A 17359-nucleotide genomic window follows, 5' to 3' on the forward strand; every position below is an offset into this window, starting at 1 on the left:
GGGATCAGCAGCCGTACATATAAAACACTAATCTCTTTCGTAAATTACCCCACCACACCCAACCCCACTTCACCCCACCCCCCTGCGAACAAAAAAACATACGAGTCTGTAGCCTGCAAACTGTATGAAATTTTCGAGATTTAAATTTATTGACTACCTATTTTGTGTGATTGTTTTTTCTTTGGGGGGGGGGGGGTTCGTCGCCATTATTGTCCTCTATTTAATCTTTGGCACTGTTATCTGGAACTACGTAGATGACTTTTCCTTTCTTCCTCCGCCTCCTGCTCATCCTCTTTCTCCCCCTCCTCCTCCTCCTCCTTCTGCTCATACTGCCGGTTGCCTTCTCCTCTTTCTCCTATTTCAGTCAGGTGCTAATTGTCCACCATTTTGGATACTGAGTTGTAAGTGATATTCTAAGGTAATAATACGGAATATTGATCTGATTTATATAAATCTGTGAGAACTGACGTAATCGGCATCGTCCCCAGGGTACTCCTGAAGAAGACCTGCTCTATCGAAGAGGCCCGGATAGCTTTCAAACTCGGCAGTAACAGCAGGAGCTTTCCGAACCGGAAAGGCTGAGCAGGGTGTCTAAGGGTAATGTATTTACCCAAAGTTAGCTGTGATTGCTCGTGTAAGGTTGCTACTGATGCAGCTTCATGTAACCCGGATAGATCTGAACAAGAAGAAAGGTAAAAGATTGGAATAGAATCATTGGTGAAATTTTGGGAATTTTCCAAAACATATGATACACATTTTCATAGCTTTAGTTACATAGGTTACATTGTGTATTACTTTCTTCAATCGCAATAGGAAGTCTCCTTCCTCGCTCAAAATGGTGCGTTCCCGATGTAATTAGCTTAATTTGACAACAAGAAAAAACAACGTTTGAATAGACTTTGCATGTAAATCAGGCTAACTTGATCGACGTATATGATAGAATAAAAAATTATATTATATTCTTGTATTTAAGAGGACCAGATGCTTAGCTAATGGCAACCAAACTGGTATTTGGACAACTAAACTGGTATTTGGATATAATTTTAGCTTCACGGTTCGTCTATATGAAGTTTGTTAAAAATCAAATTCCACTCTTCATCCCGTAAATGCAACAAAAAAATGTCTGCGATCCTAACACTGACGATTTTCATTGTTGTAATTTCTAGACAGAAATAAAAATAATTAAACAATATATGTGTGTCTTACCATTCTTAAATATGACGATTCCTTTAAGGCAAGCATATTCTGTTGCATCAACACCAAGTTGCCTCATTTTGCAGATTAATTCTTGGAGCACCTTAAGTTCACTTGCTATAGCCGCCAGTTTCTCCGCTGGTGTGACCCCTTGTCGTAAACCTAGATGAAGTGAAAAGAGAGAAAGAAATAAAATTACAAAAATCATGCAACCGGCTTCTTGGATTTTGTCCGTAATAGCTCCATACTCTGAATAAAGATACCTGGACACTCATTATATATCAAAAGAGAACATAATATGGTTCAGCTTCTGAAGCGACTATCGTATACCTATGACTTATTTGCATAATTATGAATTAAAATATATGCTAGGATTCAAATATAATAAGCAATTAGATATTTTGGACAACATATTGACAAAAATGGTTGCATGTATGAAAAGTATTTCTAGTTGTATATTTGTAAGGATTGTAACTTTATTGAAATAGTGTGTGTGTATTTAATGGTTAGGCTACAGCCTAAACAAGCAATTCTGTCAAAAACCGGTAGCGTACATTATTTTAGTACGGAAGCCCATTAGCGCATGAAATTGTTGAAAAGGTATATTTTAATTTTTCCCCTTTCAAAACTGTATTCGTTTGAACGAATTATCATCGAAAACACTCATTCGTTTTCATGAATAATCGATTTGTAAATCGGAACGAATTGAAATATCTTTCCGAATGACACTAATGGGCTTTCGTAGTTTAGAGTTACCTTGGTGAAGGCACAAGTTATGGTCATTCATGGAGATATGGAGTATTCACATCCCACCATGTTGAGATGGGGGTGATGTAGCAAGGTTTCAATAGCAAGTGTCATAGCGTTTAGATAGCAATTTTATTATTCAATGAGAAACTATGTATTTATCATTGAGTTATGACGTCATATAAGCCAAGAAAGTATATAACTTACCAGCAGATTCCATTAGAGCTTGTACGTCGATCTTTAACTGCCATTGAGCAGCTCCAAGAATGAACAGCTCCCTCCAACCATCCTCCAAGAGCTTCATCTAGAGAGAGAGGGGGGGGGGATAAGAAGTTAAAACATTTCTGTTGTTTTCACGATCTCTAACTCGGTATGATAGAACTTCAGTGTCATAAAAATAAATTTCAGTAAGTTTCTCTTTCACAAATAAAACAAAGCAGTTTTGGACATCGAAGTAAACTTTCCAGTCCAATCCGCATGAACGAAAATAATAAATCACGTGGTTACATGTAATGTGTTGTCTGGTTTTACGTGCTTTACAAAAAAGGGTGCAGTCATATATACTTTACGAGCTAAGACAAAGAGATTGCTGTAAAGAGATTCATGAGTTGACGAGCACACACTCAGAGTCAAATTATTGAGCAAAATTAGTAAGAAATTCGAATCAGCAATTTTTGTTTTTTACGTCATGAATAAGAAAGAAATTAGAAGTCACCCAAGTATCTCCTCGCAATTTAAGAATGTTTATATATCCTGTTTGATCCCTAGCAGGGATCCTTCAGGCGATATTCGGTCAACAAAATAAAAGGGTTGGATGATCTGTTATATATTTGATGCGATGATTTCTTTCCGTCGCGGGGAAGAGATATTCAAAGTGCTGGCTTTCTTATCTTCATTAATTTCACATTTTTTTCATTTTTTTTTCACATTGTTTCAAACTAAATTGAAATTTGGCTGTTGTTATGTGGTTCTTACCTGGTCTGAATGTGGTAGTGACAGAAAGGCCGGGACATTCTTTGACCATTTCACACTCATGAAAAGTAATCTAGCAGCTACTTCTCTCATCGATTCTACAGAGAGGACCTCGTTTACATACTGAAAAAAGAAAGAAAAATTAAATGTCAAATATCGTTAACTATATATTGTTTACATGCTCTATAGTTAATATATATATATATATATATATATATATATATATATATATATATATATATATATATATATATACATATACATATATAGGATATCATAGAGACAGTCATAGTTCTGAAATTCATAGGGTCATTTTTATACCATTGTGTTATTGAATTTCTATGACCCTTTTTGTGTGTGCACATATAGAATGAAGGAGGTATGACCCTTTGGTTATCGGCCTACTTTTGAAAACAGACGAAAAGTGCGCTAGAATGGCAACGCCAAGCCATGTACCTTTCCACGTTAATCTATATATGCAAGTGTCTTTTTGACGTGTGAATTAGCAGTACGCAGCGTTTTCTCTTGTTGAGATTGAGGTTTTGCAATTTATTTTTCAGTGAATGTGGGAGGGGGGGGGGGTAGGTGACGGGTTACAACAAGAGGGAAACTCGGACAATTATGTCTATTTTTGAGGATGATATTTTTTTTGGCATTGTCGCCTACCCTACCCTAAAGTACGTATATGAAAACAAAATTAATTAAACTTGGCATTCAAGATTGATGACTCATTTTTTTATTTACCTTTGGGGTTGTTATACATGGCATTGAAGTCGTGGATGGCAGCTGTAATAGAGGATACCCGCTGTTAACTTCTGGGTTTACAACCATGTGTGAGTAACACTCCGTTGTTGTGACAAGTGGGTGATAAAGAGCTCCCTGAGATGAGAAGACACCACCAAAGTTACCAGCGAATTCACCGTTGGCAACAGCGACTGCAGCCGCCGCAGCCGCCGCAGCCGCCGACTCCTTCAGGTACATTGCCATTTGTTTCTTGATCGTGGAATTCCGTGGCCCTCTTTCGTGTTGAACGGCTGAATATTACAGAGAAGAAAGAAAGATTGAAAAACTAGTTTCATGCGATTAGTACACTGCGTTAGAAGTAGAACTAGTTGACTTGAGTAAGTCTAAGAGTGACGTCACAAATCCGTCAGTGATTGTATTAATTTTGTTTCTGTGTTTATTGTATTTCTGTTTCTCGTTATATGTTACTTAGTTCGTTTGTCAGAGTGGTGGAATAGACATTGGCGCTACTGAAGTAGTTTATGTTTGTCTGTAACAGGGGGTGTGACGGTGGGGGGTGGGGGAGGAAGGGAGAGGAGCCTGATCAATCAGCTCCTGCAGGATAGTGGATATAAAAAGCAGAATAATAGGTTGGGGGACTGTAAAAGGTGCAATGTAGACAAGCAAATTATTCAGAATGGAAGCATAAAAAATAAACAACAACCATCCCCCCCCCCTTCCCCCAAACTGCCTTATAGAGTGTGGTAAGCAGAATTTACACTATTTACTTGTTATAAAAATATTATACGAAAAAAAATGTTAGCAAACTGCTTATCCACTAAAAAGCCTGTGTAAGAGAATGTATAAAGTTGTCACTTGTCATTCAGCCTCTTAAGAAGATCCTGCTAGGATCGAAACGTCAGGCCCACTTACGAAAAATAACAAAATCAAGGAACTAAAAGAGTTAAACCCCTGATGTATATGTCATTATAAGTGGGAGGGAGGGGTGCAATTAGCATGGCTCACTGAGATGGCAGTGCATGTTATATAATTGCCAAAGTGAAATATATTTTATTCTGAGGTTTCGAAGTGATTTGTTCACCATCTCATATTGTCAACAAACGTACAAGATGGCGATTGTATTCGCAACTCCGTTAACTAAAAAAGTTGTGTCTATAAAAGTGAGCATCTCGCTGTAACTGACAAGAAGAATCAATGAAAACTCATCACTTCTATTGATCGTTCAATAACGGAAGTAGAAACGTGTGTTGCCTGTATAAAGCTACCTTTTTCATCAGGTTAGAGAATTAAAAGAGAGAAAAAAAGAATGAAAGAAAGAGACTATAAAACCCTAGCAGGATTTCAATCCTGAAAGGTGTTTTAATCCTCCCACTGTATTTACAGGGCACCTAACACCCATGTCTCCAGGTTGTGCGTTAAAAGTAAACAAGGGATACAAAACCGTCCATTAGAAAGATATGATGAGCGTTTGGATTAGGAGAAAGGGGGCCTTCAGAAGAGTTTGAGAGTTTGATAGAAGAAAGATAAGGAGTTTGTAAAAGAGTTGACGAATAGGAAACCTTTGTATCTATTAACTTCCAAGGTTTTTTCGGTGCCTTTTGATTCGCTTTTGACAAGTTGTCAAGAGCTGTGGTATAGAATGAATAATAGGGGAAAGGAAGAGGGAGAGAGTGGAGTAGCATGTCTTGTTATAAATCTGACTGATTAAAACTGTTACCATCTACCCAGGTGTTCAGTGCCTCGAGCTTAGGCCGCTTGTATATATATAGGAGTAGTGTAATTCAATGTACTTGAAATGTAATAATCTTAAAATTCTAATGGATTGAAGATTTCTAGCTTCTTACCACAAAAAGCTGCAGTTCTGATAATACAAATTACAATGTTCTATCGTTGAATGTACAATAAAATACGCGAGAAAATAAAAGCTTTTACTTTAAGTTCACCAAAATGCCAAATGGAATGATGAAATTATGAAGACCAAAAAAAATGCTGCTCAGGTTTCCAAAAGAAGTATTTACTGTAGCATCACAATGGTGAATTATACATATTTTATTTTGGTGGACTTAAATATTATATATGTATATATATATATATATATATATATATGTATATAAACACACGAATTACTTTTCACAACTAATAGATTAATTACTATTTATCCAATACCATTAACTCAAATGAATGCAATGTGAAATGGGATCTTTGTTTGAGGGAACGGAAACAGCTTTCGTGATTCCTCAAAGAAAACACACACACATACATCAATACGAAATATTGTTTTTTTGCGATGTCTGAGTGAATGTTCAACGTGATGAAAACAATTTAGCGAGCCTAAGCTATTCTTTGCATATGAAGACCTACTTATATCAGCTGGTTCTGTTTGCAATATATGTTCCACTTCACAAACACATGTGGACAAACCAAAATAAGTTGTCGTTGCCATAGTTACATAGAAACAGAAATTTGATACGGTGTATTTCAATAAAACATTTTAAAGTACTTTCACTTCCACCGAATTAGACTAATCATATATAACACAAGATGTATGGCAGATGTATATCCCTGTGTATATTGTTTATTTTGCATAGAAAAATCGGGGAGGGATTTCAGGCGCGTATCCAGGATTTTCTAACCCGGGGGGCGCGAATTACTATCTAAGCGGAGCGCCACCATCGGTTGGCGCGCAGCGTACAAGAAAATTTCTGGTTTTGATACCCCCAGATCACCGGAAATAGCACTTCTCGGGCTTGAAAATGAGCAACCAGATGAACACTTTTGCCTGAGAACCAAGTATTTCCCAAAAGTTTTTTCCATCCATAACCTTTTTGAAGATTGTCACACATCATGTTCGACCTCATTGCATGTCCTATGGATCATTGCTTTTGTAGGTGATTCTACGTCACGGCCCACAATATCCGAAAGCCCCACTTTTGAAGGTTTAAAGCCCATTATTTGTTGAGAATTTGAAAATTCCTATTTCTCGTGAATAAAATCACTTCAAAACATACCCATAATGTTGCAGAAAATTCAGTCTATGGACAAGCAATATAGAAAAACCTCCTTGAACCCCTAACAGACAGGTCAAAGTTGCACGAGTAGAGGAAAGTATGATGAAGAATGTTGGTGAGGAAATTGTCGAAAATTCAGACACAGTTAATTTATTGGTGTAGAAATATTGCAACCTCTTATAATGGCTATTATAAAACTTGGTTGAAGGAAATGAAAAATAGCAGATATTTCCGATATCAGGTATATCGAAACCGAACACTACACACATAGGCGTAGGTCCCGTAGGAGGCGGTGGCTGCAGCCCCCCTCCCCCCCCCCCGCAACCAAATTTTTCCCCATCTTTTTCGGGCACCTACTGAAAGAAAAATAAATAGCAATGAATAGCTTAAAAATGATCTCCTTGGTAATTAAAATAAAGTTCTAAGCTTGGCCGACATTACTACTGAATCTGTATGATTTTTCTCCATCTACATAAGACATTTGGTTGTTTACATAGCATCCGACGGTATACTGTGCAACTTTCACGGACCGTGCGGTACACGATGCCATGCACTGTAATGACCGATGCTTGCTTATATGATATTGGCATTGATATGTTGAACGCGCGCTTGGCGCGCGAAAAATTTTGGCTTTTTTTCGGGCAAGTCATTACAGCCCCCAAATCCAATTGGGCTCCTACGCCTTTTACTACACACATAGACAGTTTTTGAGGCTGTTCATCGTGGAACATGCATTTCAATGCTCACTGATATGATGTTATATCTGCTCTTTGCTTTACAAATTCGAACAGGCGTGTAGCGAGTAATTGTCAAGGGAGGGGCGAAGCCTGTAGGCAAACTATCTAAGCGAAGCGCCACCATGAGTTGGCGTGAAGCGTACAAGAAAAATTTTGGCCGAAAATGCCTCCCAGATCGCTGGAAATGACACTTCCCAGGCCTTGTAAGTTGCATCTAAGCATTGTCTATTTTGAAATTACTAGCGATGTCATAAAGAAAATTTGCTCGGGGGGGGGCGGTCGCCCCCTTCCCGAAATGCGTCATGTACCCCGACGACTCGGTCGAGTTCAAGACCAGCCACAGTTGGTTCCATATAGCACAATTGTACAATTGTTTAAGGCGTCCATACACACACACGCGTTATGATAGACCATATATAGTATTTATATAGATACATTAGTGAGAGAGGAAAAATGGAAACGTCAAAAATGGAGTTGTCGGTGTAAGGGGTAGGGTGAGGCGCACACCCCCTCCGTAATCCTTGATCTGTCACTGGCTACCCTGTGTATGTTATAGGGATCAGCGCTTTAACTATGGCTGTTCCTCTTTATCTTCCCGAGGTCTTGGCTATCTTCTACTCAATCCTTTTTTCCTTTTTCTCTCTTTTTTCTTTTTCTTTTCCCTTCCTTCCTCTCCTCCTTTTCTTTTTTCCCCCTCCTTTTCCCTTTTTTCTTCTCTTTTTTTTCTCTCCTCTTTTCCTTACCCGGGGGGCGCGCGCCCCCAACGCCCCCCCCCTGGATACGCACCTGGATTTGTTATTGCCCTTTAGTTTATGAAGCTAGTTATAACTTTCATGATTATGTTTCACTTCTAACCAGATTTACTCTTCTTCGACAATCTTCGACATTAAGAATGGAAAAGTCGTTTTTTCTGTCCAAATAAGCAATTATCCCAATGTATAACATTGGCAATTAGTCAAGGCAGGAAAGAATCAAGCCCGGCTGGAAGTAGGCTAGGCTTAGTATCTCTGTATAGGAAAGTGTGGTAGGATTAAGTCTTGTTTTGATAGTCAACACATACATTTTGATACGAACTACATATCTGCTGGCGTATTCGCGATATCCAAGCGTACTTTTGAAATTACGTTACTTTATATTTGAGGGAGAATAAGAAGTTTTCAAATACATTGGCCAACTAAGTCTACATTTTTGCAAAGAGTAATTTCGAAATGAGTTGTTAGACAAGATGACGATATGGTGTAGTGATATTACTTTGCTATACTTACATCAGTATTTGGACCAGGAGGAATCGAGTTCAAACATGTTGTATTTATGTTCAAACATTGCATTTGATAAAATATAGAATCTTTGTTATGATATGTTACCTGTTAGGTGATTTTGTTATTTAAATCATTTTCCTATATCCGAAATAAATTTCATCGATACTTTTTATACGTTTGAAAAATTTCTCGTTACAATAAACATAATATATCTGAATATGAATATTCAATAACTTACCATCTTTATTCATATCTGCCTGGACACATTTCTTTAGCCTGCAAGCTCTGCATTGGTTACGGTGTGTCTTATCGATGGGACAGTTTCCACCGCTTCGATTCTTGCAGATGTAAGTTCGGTTCCGCCTAATACTTCTCTTGAAAAACCCGCTGCAACCGTCACATGCATAAACGCCATAATGTTTACCAGAACTTCTGTCTCCACAAACTTTGCATGGAATATCAAGAATGCGACCTGTAATTAAATTTATAAAAAAAAAAGGGAACGGAGACCATTAATACCGATTTTATAGTCTTGAAGAATGACTTAAAGGAATGCTCTTTTAACGTTAAAATTGATGTATAGCACCCTCATGCCTGAACATTAATGTTTTATTAATTGTAATGCACTGTAAACAAGTCAGTAGATGCCATAAAAATGTTATGTTTGGCTGGTGAGTTTTGTATATTGCATCTGCTTGAGGAAATGACATAACGTGTGTAAGATTAAGTAGTCCAACCACGGGTCAATTTCTCAAAAAAAATTATCGAAAATGAAATACAACCAGGACTAAAAGCAATGTGTTTCTAACGGTCGCCAAACGTATCAGAATTAATTTGGTGCCTGAAGTCAGTTTTATAAGAGACTGTTGAAATCACTCCTTTTAATATCTGAGGCTCATCAATTAAAGTGACTGGACTACTTATTCTAACTCACACACCATTATATGGCACTTTCCGAGGTGCAACAAGAAAATCAATATATTATAAATTTAGCAAGGAAAATAGTTTTGAATGTCATATCAAGGGTACTTTATTGTTAATATGAATTTGACAGAACATAATTTTATATTGAGATTACAAGTTAAACATTTACTGCATGCAGTAAATCCGTTCTTTTCTGTGGATATATATGCATCACAGATATACGCATGATGCCGGTACTGTATATAAATGTTTTGTAGATAGATGTATGGTAGTGTTTCGATTTATTGAACCGACAGAATCACGACCCTCCTCTCCATTACTGACAAGAACCAGCTTCCCCTCCTTTGCCCAACCCCAACCCAACCCCCATGGCCGTCAGAGTATCGAAACGTACAACAATTAACCGCCAATGGGGTGGCACAGAGTTGATACGCTTCGGGGTGTCCTCATGAGTCAGGACGGGGGGAGGCGAAGCGTCATCCGATGTTACCGTATACTACAAACTGTATAGAGTGTGGTTTATTAGATCTTCATCATTTCAGATTGCTGGACGACCTTATGGTTACAAAGAAACTCGGGCGACACCCGTGTCTTTGTACTTGACTAATGAACTTGAAGTACGGCAAATCCCGCAATATCCATAGAGTATTGTTACAATTGAACAATATACAAACACAACATCAATCAGGTATTGACTTCTTTTCATCACGGATTCATCCCCGGTGTGAAGTTTTAACGGAATTGTTCTATTTTCAAACAAAACCCTCAGCGTTCGTTCCCCCCGCAGAGTTATAGTTAAGCATCTTGCTTATAAAATAACAAAAGTCACTTTTTGGCTATTCAATTTGTAACGAATCATTGTTATTTCGACCTCGGTTACAAAGTGCATTATATCACATAAACATAGGGAGGAGGCGAAGACTCTTGTTTGATCCCCTGGCATCATCGTGTTTCGATTCTCAGTTTTAGGTGTAAACTAGGCGTCACTTGTAGTAAGAATTATAGACCAAAGACCGAAATAGGATGCCTCTTAGCATGCATGTGTGTGCGGGGTTTTTATGCTTTAGTGAAAATAGGCATTGACTTCAGTTTATGAATAATAAGTTCAAGGCTAAAAAAAAAATTAACTGACATGGTCTCTTAATAGTTGGTTATTGGGATACATAAAGAACATGAAAATGATATTGTAGCACACAGTTGCCTACAATACAAAATATGTAACAAAAGAAACCAAAGCAGTATAATTCAAGTAATGTGTGATTTTCTCGATTTGTCCGTTAGATACATGAATTCGTTCAATCTACATTTAGATTGAAAGTTTCTGTGTACATCATGCCGGATAGCGAATTACACTAGCGCTAATGTGCTCTGACGTCATTTCCAATAAATGTCGTTCAAGTCGTGAACTTACATCAAACGAATGGGTCGTATATGCAATAACTGAAAATGATTGACTGATTATTAAGGTCTAACAAAAGTATGAATTTTAACAAAGATATGCCCCGGTAAAAATGAGATTTGGATATCCAACCTAAAGTCAGATTGGCTACTAATTCCAAAGTGTGTGACAGTAAGCTATTTTTTTTAGTGAGAATATTCTCAATTTATAGCTAATGAATTTATCTTGCATTATGATATTTTTTGTCATTTGGTGTCCAAAGTTTATGACACACACACACACACACACACACATATATATATATATATATATATATATATATATATATATTTACTGTCAACGATAATAGTATATAGTTGTCAGCGAAGAGTGTCGTAAAGATAAACAAACGTTTTTCTTTGCAAAACATTTTCTCGATATTTTTTTTTTATATTACCTAACTCTTTCCGGGTGAGATCTGCGAATTCTTATACACGTTCACTATTTTCCAAGCGCCGCTCAGTGTAAGCTTGTCGCTGTTCTGCGCGGTATCGCTCCCACCCATTGTAAATACCCCACGGTGGTATAGAAGTGTATGAATGGCCAGTGGTGGTGGGGGTGAAGCACGAGGCTGGGGTTATTAGTATCATCGGGGTAAGGCTGTTCAGCCACGAACAAAATTCAACAGGAAAGACTTTTCAAGGTCTTTTAAGGCCATCGTCATACATGGACCCAAATCTTAGCAGGTTAAAAAGTTGCTACAATGTTTCTAAAGTATTGTTTGAAAAGTTCTGCGCTCTCCCTCCTCCCCTCCCTCACCTCCTTTTAATTATTCACAGTCATTAGTGGTGTTCAATTCGAGGATAAAATGTCTCAGTCTGGGATATGCTTCGAGGTCCATCGTTGCAGCATATGACAGTATTGGTCAATTTTATTGAGGAGGTACATGGGAAGAGAGACTATTGTAACAAACGAAACTAATCATATTTGATGTTTGGTATATCCCGTCTCCCCCTTGTCCCATCTCAAACGCTTGTATTCTACGAACAGTAATTGACATAGATCTTTCAATAATAGCAGAAATACGTTTATATCTAGGTCTTAATTTAAGGACACTATCACCCCTTGTATAGGTAATACCGGTTGTTGCCCACCAACGGGTGGTATGTAGGCTAATATAACGTAATAATCCGTGGACTAGTTTAAAAGCGTTAGTGCAGGATCATGCAATGAGTGAACAAGACCCGTTTTTTTTTTGTTGGGAACAAGAAGAATCGATCTTTGGTCAGAAGTCAATCAACCAGTTCCTTTTTCCTAGCTTACTTGTTATCGTTCTTTGATGAGTTAAAAAGTCGAGTTACAGATCAATCGCGTCAATCAAACGCGTTTGTTTGATGTGTGATAATCGATTGGACAATAGGGCTTGTCGTTAATACAATAGCTATAGATGCAGACGCAATAACAGAATATCATGACGTTTAGTTCACATCTTTGCTGTCTTTATTTGGGGGGGGGGGGATGAGCGGACAAATTATTTTTGAGGTTAACCTAACTCAATATTATTTGCGACCACATATTTGATATTATATATAGGCTATCTCAACAAAGTTAGTATATAATCCTTCACGGAGTCCTTCGATGAAACGGCTCAATTTTAGCGTAGAATTTTCATTATGATGTATAGCTGTACTTCTTCGGGTTTACTGAAAACATTATCAGTTGAATTTTGGAAAACAAAAGCGTACGAAAGAAATGATTTGAGATTTTAAGCTTTTTATCAATATTGTTCTCACTAGGATATCTGTCAGAAGTTCAAATAAAAGTCCCTCCTGCTCTTACCTCACCTAACATTGCAAACCACTCAATTAATTTTATAACCCCCCCCCCTCCCCATCCACAAGTTGGGAACATTTGTTGTATATATACTGCACTATTATGATCCGTTACAATATGACAGTATGGGCAGAATAAATATCATGTTACTATCAGATGAAGGATAGGAACTGTTCATACTGTCAGTACAAGTGCTTTAAAGCATGATAAGACAGGGTAGAATAGAGTGGTATTAGCATTAGAATCAGATAAAGGTAAGGAACTGTTCATACTGTCAGTACAAGTGCTTTAGAGCATGATTTAGAAGGACAGTATAGAGCGGTATTGCGGAGGCATTAGATAATTGTCCCAAGTAGCAGGACATTAAATTGTGCGAATGAATATTCATCAGCATCTGCTAATAATTAATGTGTCTTAGAAATCCTGGATTCGCCATAGTTTAGAATTTTATCTGTTTTCTTGTCAGCCAACAAGTTAATAATATTCTAAAATTTAAAATCTTCCTCATGTAGTTTCTTAAAGAAAGAAAATAATACGAGAAAAGGAGGCTCGCGGTCTTAATTCGAGTTTGAAACAATTTTAAGTCCATACTTTGATTATATACTTATACAGTTAACAATATATATTGCTACACAAATGGATTCATCTTTCTACGTCGTTTGAACTTTTCATTTAACGTAACTAATGCCATTTCGTATCATAAAGTTCTAATTGAGTTATAATGAATGTACCTGGTATAATTCCTATTAATGTCATTTAGTTATAACGGAAAAATCGTATTTACATATCATATATTTATGGTTAACCAAAGTGGTGTGATCTGTAGTATTGTCCCACGCATGCACGTGCAACTAAACGTCTCTTCATTGTTAAATATATAGGTTCATGTTCCTTTATTGTCTGTATGTGCAATGTATATAGGCATGTGGTTTCCTTAATATTTGTTCTTTTAGAAACAGCTTTAGATTATATTTAATATATTTTTTACTTTTGGCAATTGATCTCGAAACTAATACCTGCATTACTGACATTAGTTTACTTCCTAGAAAATTGTTTTATCATTGTAAATATATATATATATATATATATATATATATATATATATATATATTTATATGTATAGTAACATATGCATATTACTCATTAGATGTGACTTTGAATTTACATAACTACAATACTAAAAATGCGTAAAAAATCATAAGAAAATATAACAAATCGCCGAAGAAGCGCCTGAAGTGAGGCGAACTTATAACGAAACCATTTGAATTATTAACTGTGATGTTAAAATCTGAATATTCAAACTGCAATAAACAATATATCAAACCTGGTGTTATGTATAATTCTTTTGTTTTTGGCGGTCTATGCATAACTCTTGCATTTATCCGTTTCCATATGGAAGACTTTAGACGACATGATTAAAAATTCAGCAAAAGGTAAAACATGAGATATTTTCCAGCTTATATCTAGTAGTCGAATAGGCCTAGGGAAGACTTGTTTTAGTGTCACGACAGACTATGGTTTCATATCTGACGACGCAACTGAATTGTCTTTTAGATAACCTGAGAATTTGAGGTACATATAATTATATCCTGAGTCTATGTCTCGGTTTTTTTTTTTTTGCACGAAAGTATTGTAAACATCCTCATTATGGGAATCAATTACCCAATAACTGCTATATTTTGTTTAAAATAGCAACCCACCCCCCCCCCCACACACACACATCCCCGTCCCACCCAGCAGATCGTAGAAGTCATACCGTACAAATCACAATATTGATTTAAGAAAAATATGAAATATAGAGTGTAGCAATTTTGTCATTTAATCATCAATTGAAAGTTGGGGACTTTATGCTACATTGGGAATAATCGAGAAATCCATTTCTGATACATAATTCCATATCACATATAATATAATTTTATAAATAATTATAATAGAAATTTGAAAACTTTACTTTTTGGTTAGCAATCAAAAGATGAAGAGAACTTAAGAGTCAATATTTGAATGAATATAACATTGTCGTTTGTCATTTTGTTAACCCACCGTCTATTCAGATGCCTATGTCTAATTCTCATTATCACAATTACGAGATACACCTATCCCCCCCCCCTACCCGTCCCACTTAAAAAAAAAAAATAACAATTAACTCACTAGACGTCGACACCGTTTTGGTATTCATCTTCTCAGTTATAGAAATATGTTTCATGTCCGTAGCAATTTAATCCACAAAGGCAGTAAGCTGAAACTCCAGATAACTTTTAACAATATAGCAACACGATACAACAGAAAACCTTCCTGTCCGTTCACTCGATAAATAAACTTAGACCTAAAGCAGACGTTTTGCTTCAACTTTTACCGGACTGCCGTCGCCTTATACCGACAGGTAAACGATCCTTGAGTGGAACTTTAGCAGACGTATAATAAACTATTCTATACAAGAAAGAAAAGACTTTCCATATCAGACAACTCAGCCACATTGACTTTGCGTCCGCCCCTTATTAACATAACAAAGAAATCAATTTGCCAATCAAGGTCTCTTTTGTATGGCTAGACCCCCGTTATTCAGCTTGGGAGTCGAGAGTATGTATAGTCAAAAGTGAATGGCCAAACCTCTTCTTTTCACCACAGTGGTTTGAAAAAAGAAGAAAAAAACCCTCTTTTAATCTTACAAATTGAGGATATGTAACGGTGTCGTAAATCGTTACTATGTGTAATTATTCCGTAGTAAAGTGTCATTATTAATTATTAATATTATTATTATTATTGTCGTTTATTTACGTTATTTACCCTAAAGGCTTTTTGGTTTTAAATTAGTTTTAAATATCTGCTCAATGCATTCACACCGACAAAAAGGTGATTTAGATCGGTAAGTAATAAATATAGGGATAAAATGAGAAAGCAATATACTGGTGACCGTTGAGTGATTCGCCGGGTTTATTCGGAAGGGGGGGGGGGTGAGGGTGGGGTGGGATGGGATGCCAGTTAAGTCTCTCCTGAAAAATTGGTTTGCACTAGGCGTTAGATGCAAACATATTTAGTTTCGTTCAAAACAAATTTTACAATGGAAAAATTTAACACGTTACTTCTTTGCGTTTTTTTTAGGATGGTGGGGTGGAGAGGGGCGGTAGAAGGGGGGATGCGTTATGCGAAGAAGACATACACAATGACATATATAGAACTCATTTCAAAACCCCTTAAAGTACCGGTATATATATATATATATATATATATATATATATATATATATATATATATATATATATATATATATATATATATATATATATATATATATATATATATATATATATATATATGTGGGAGTAAACCAAAATCATGATCTTCACAGTGTAAGATAGAGAGAGGTTTGTAATAATTTTTTAATATCATAAAATCTCCATGGTAACATTGATTAATAGTAATGGTCAGAAGTTCTCCTCCTTTAACGTAAACTTTATATAGAAGATACAATGTTAGCAATTTGATGACGTTGTTCTACGTCATATTTACGTAAGCCGAAGGTGTTGTATATACTATAAAACGTTTCGGTCACGTTATGCCACCTGGATTTAAAAAAGTTTGACCTAACTTCAACTAAAACGATTTTTTCTTGTTCAACTATATAGTTGTGTACATCATAACCAGAAGTGTTTACCTAGCAATTTAAGAAGAATATACTAAATTTGGGGCCTCTTTTTTTATCCAGCTGTATTTAAAGTGTACAAGTAGAGTCAAAAGAAAATTGATAAAAAAATCGAGCCTTTCAGGTTTTGAAAATCATTCCAAGATTTTTCTGCCATTTGTTTGAAGTGACACTTAGTGAGGAGTTTTTTTTACAGATATATTGTACAACGAAAAAATAGTGTAGAGCGGAAGAAACAAGTAAATTATATATATATATCTATCTATCTATCTATCTATCTATCTATCTATCTATCTATCTATATATATATATATATATATATATATATATATATATATATAAATATAAATAATTTTTTCAAAATTAACGCCCTTTAGAAATCTAATTTCAAATTCTTTCCAAATGGAGTAAAAGAGATGTTTTGATATATCTGCAAGTTATACTCAGCCTTGGCTTCTGGCTGGCGCTCACAGCAAAGCAATGGGCTAAATGACAGTGTTATAATAACACACTTGGAAGTGGAGCACATTGCTTCTGTTCCTGATATCGCTGGTTCAAATTATCCCATTTTTTTCTAGACAAAATTGATTTCATCTTTTCAAATTTAACTTACAAATATTTTGTAAATGTTAGATAGGTCTTTGATTAGGTTTGCAATGTTATTGCCAAATCACATTGCAGGCCTATATAAGTCTATGATACACAGCGAATCATTATGCACTGATGTCGGTATAGACCATATCATGTGCTAGAGTAACCTATTATAACCATCTCTCTTAAATCGAATAAAAGCTTCAAACTTTTAAAGAAAAAATGTAAAATTTAATACATCTGTCAGTCAGTTGACATTAAATTGACCGGTTATATAAAAGAGATATCTTTTAGCTTAAAGTATGTAAAAATTCGAAGAGCCAGGGGAATTG

At 36.1% G+C, this 17359-nt stretch overlaps 1 protein-coding gene across 1 annotated transcript; it reads right to left on the minus strand.

Moving 5' to 3' along the window:
* Positions 1-170: 170 nt before the first annotated feature.
* On the minus strand, positions 171-15285 carry LOC139962863 (nuclear receptor subfamily 2 group E member 1-like). The gene is made up of 7 exons (XM_071963248.1): positions 14945-15285; positions 8900-9133; positions 3658-3947; positions 2917-3036; positions 2149-2245; positions 1207-1356; positions 171-676 (listed from the first exon to the last, which is right to left on the minus strand). The coding sequence occupies exons 1-7, from the start codon at positions 14997-14999 to the stop codon at positions 414-416; spliced, it is 1209 nt and encodes a 402-aa protein (XP_071819349.1). The 5' UTR covers positions 15000-15285; the 3' UTR covers positions 171-413.
* Positions 15286-17359: the final 2074 nt, after the last annotated feature.

This window comes from Apostichopus japonicus, chromosome 21 (assembly GCF_037975245.1).
Source record: "Apostichopus japonicus isolate 1M-3 chromosome 21, ASM3797524v1, whole genome shotgun sequence".
Lineage (NCBI taxonomy): Eukaryota > Metazoa > Echinodermata > Holothuroidea > Aspidochirotida > Stichopodidae > Apostichopus > Apostichopus japonicus.

Excerpts from the sequence above, each read along its gene's own strand:
- LOC139962863 (XM_071963248.1), bottom strand. The coding sequence starts at position 14,999 with ATGAAACATATTTCTATAACTGAGAAGATGAATACCAAAACGGTGTCG. Across the intron at positions 2,246-2,916 it reads CACTACCACATTCAGACCAG|ATGAAGCTCTTGGAGGATGG; the intron begins GTAAGAACCACA and ends CTCTCTCTCTAG. Across the intron at positions 1,357-2,148 it reads AGCTCTAATGGAATCTGCTG|GTTTACGACAAGGGGTCACA; the intron begins GTAAGTTATATA and ends CACTTCATCTAG.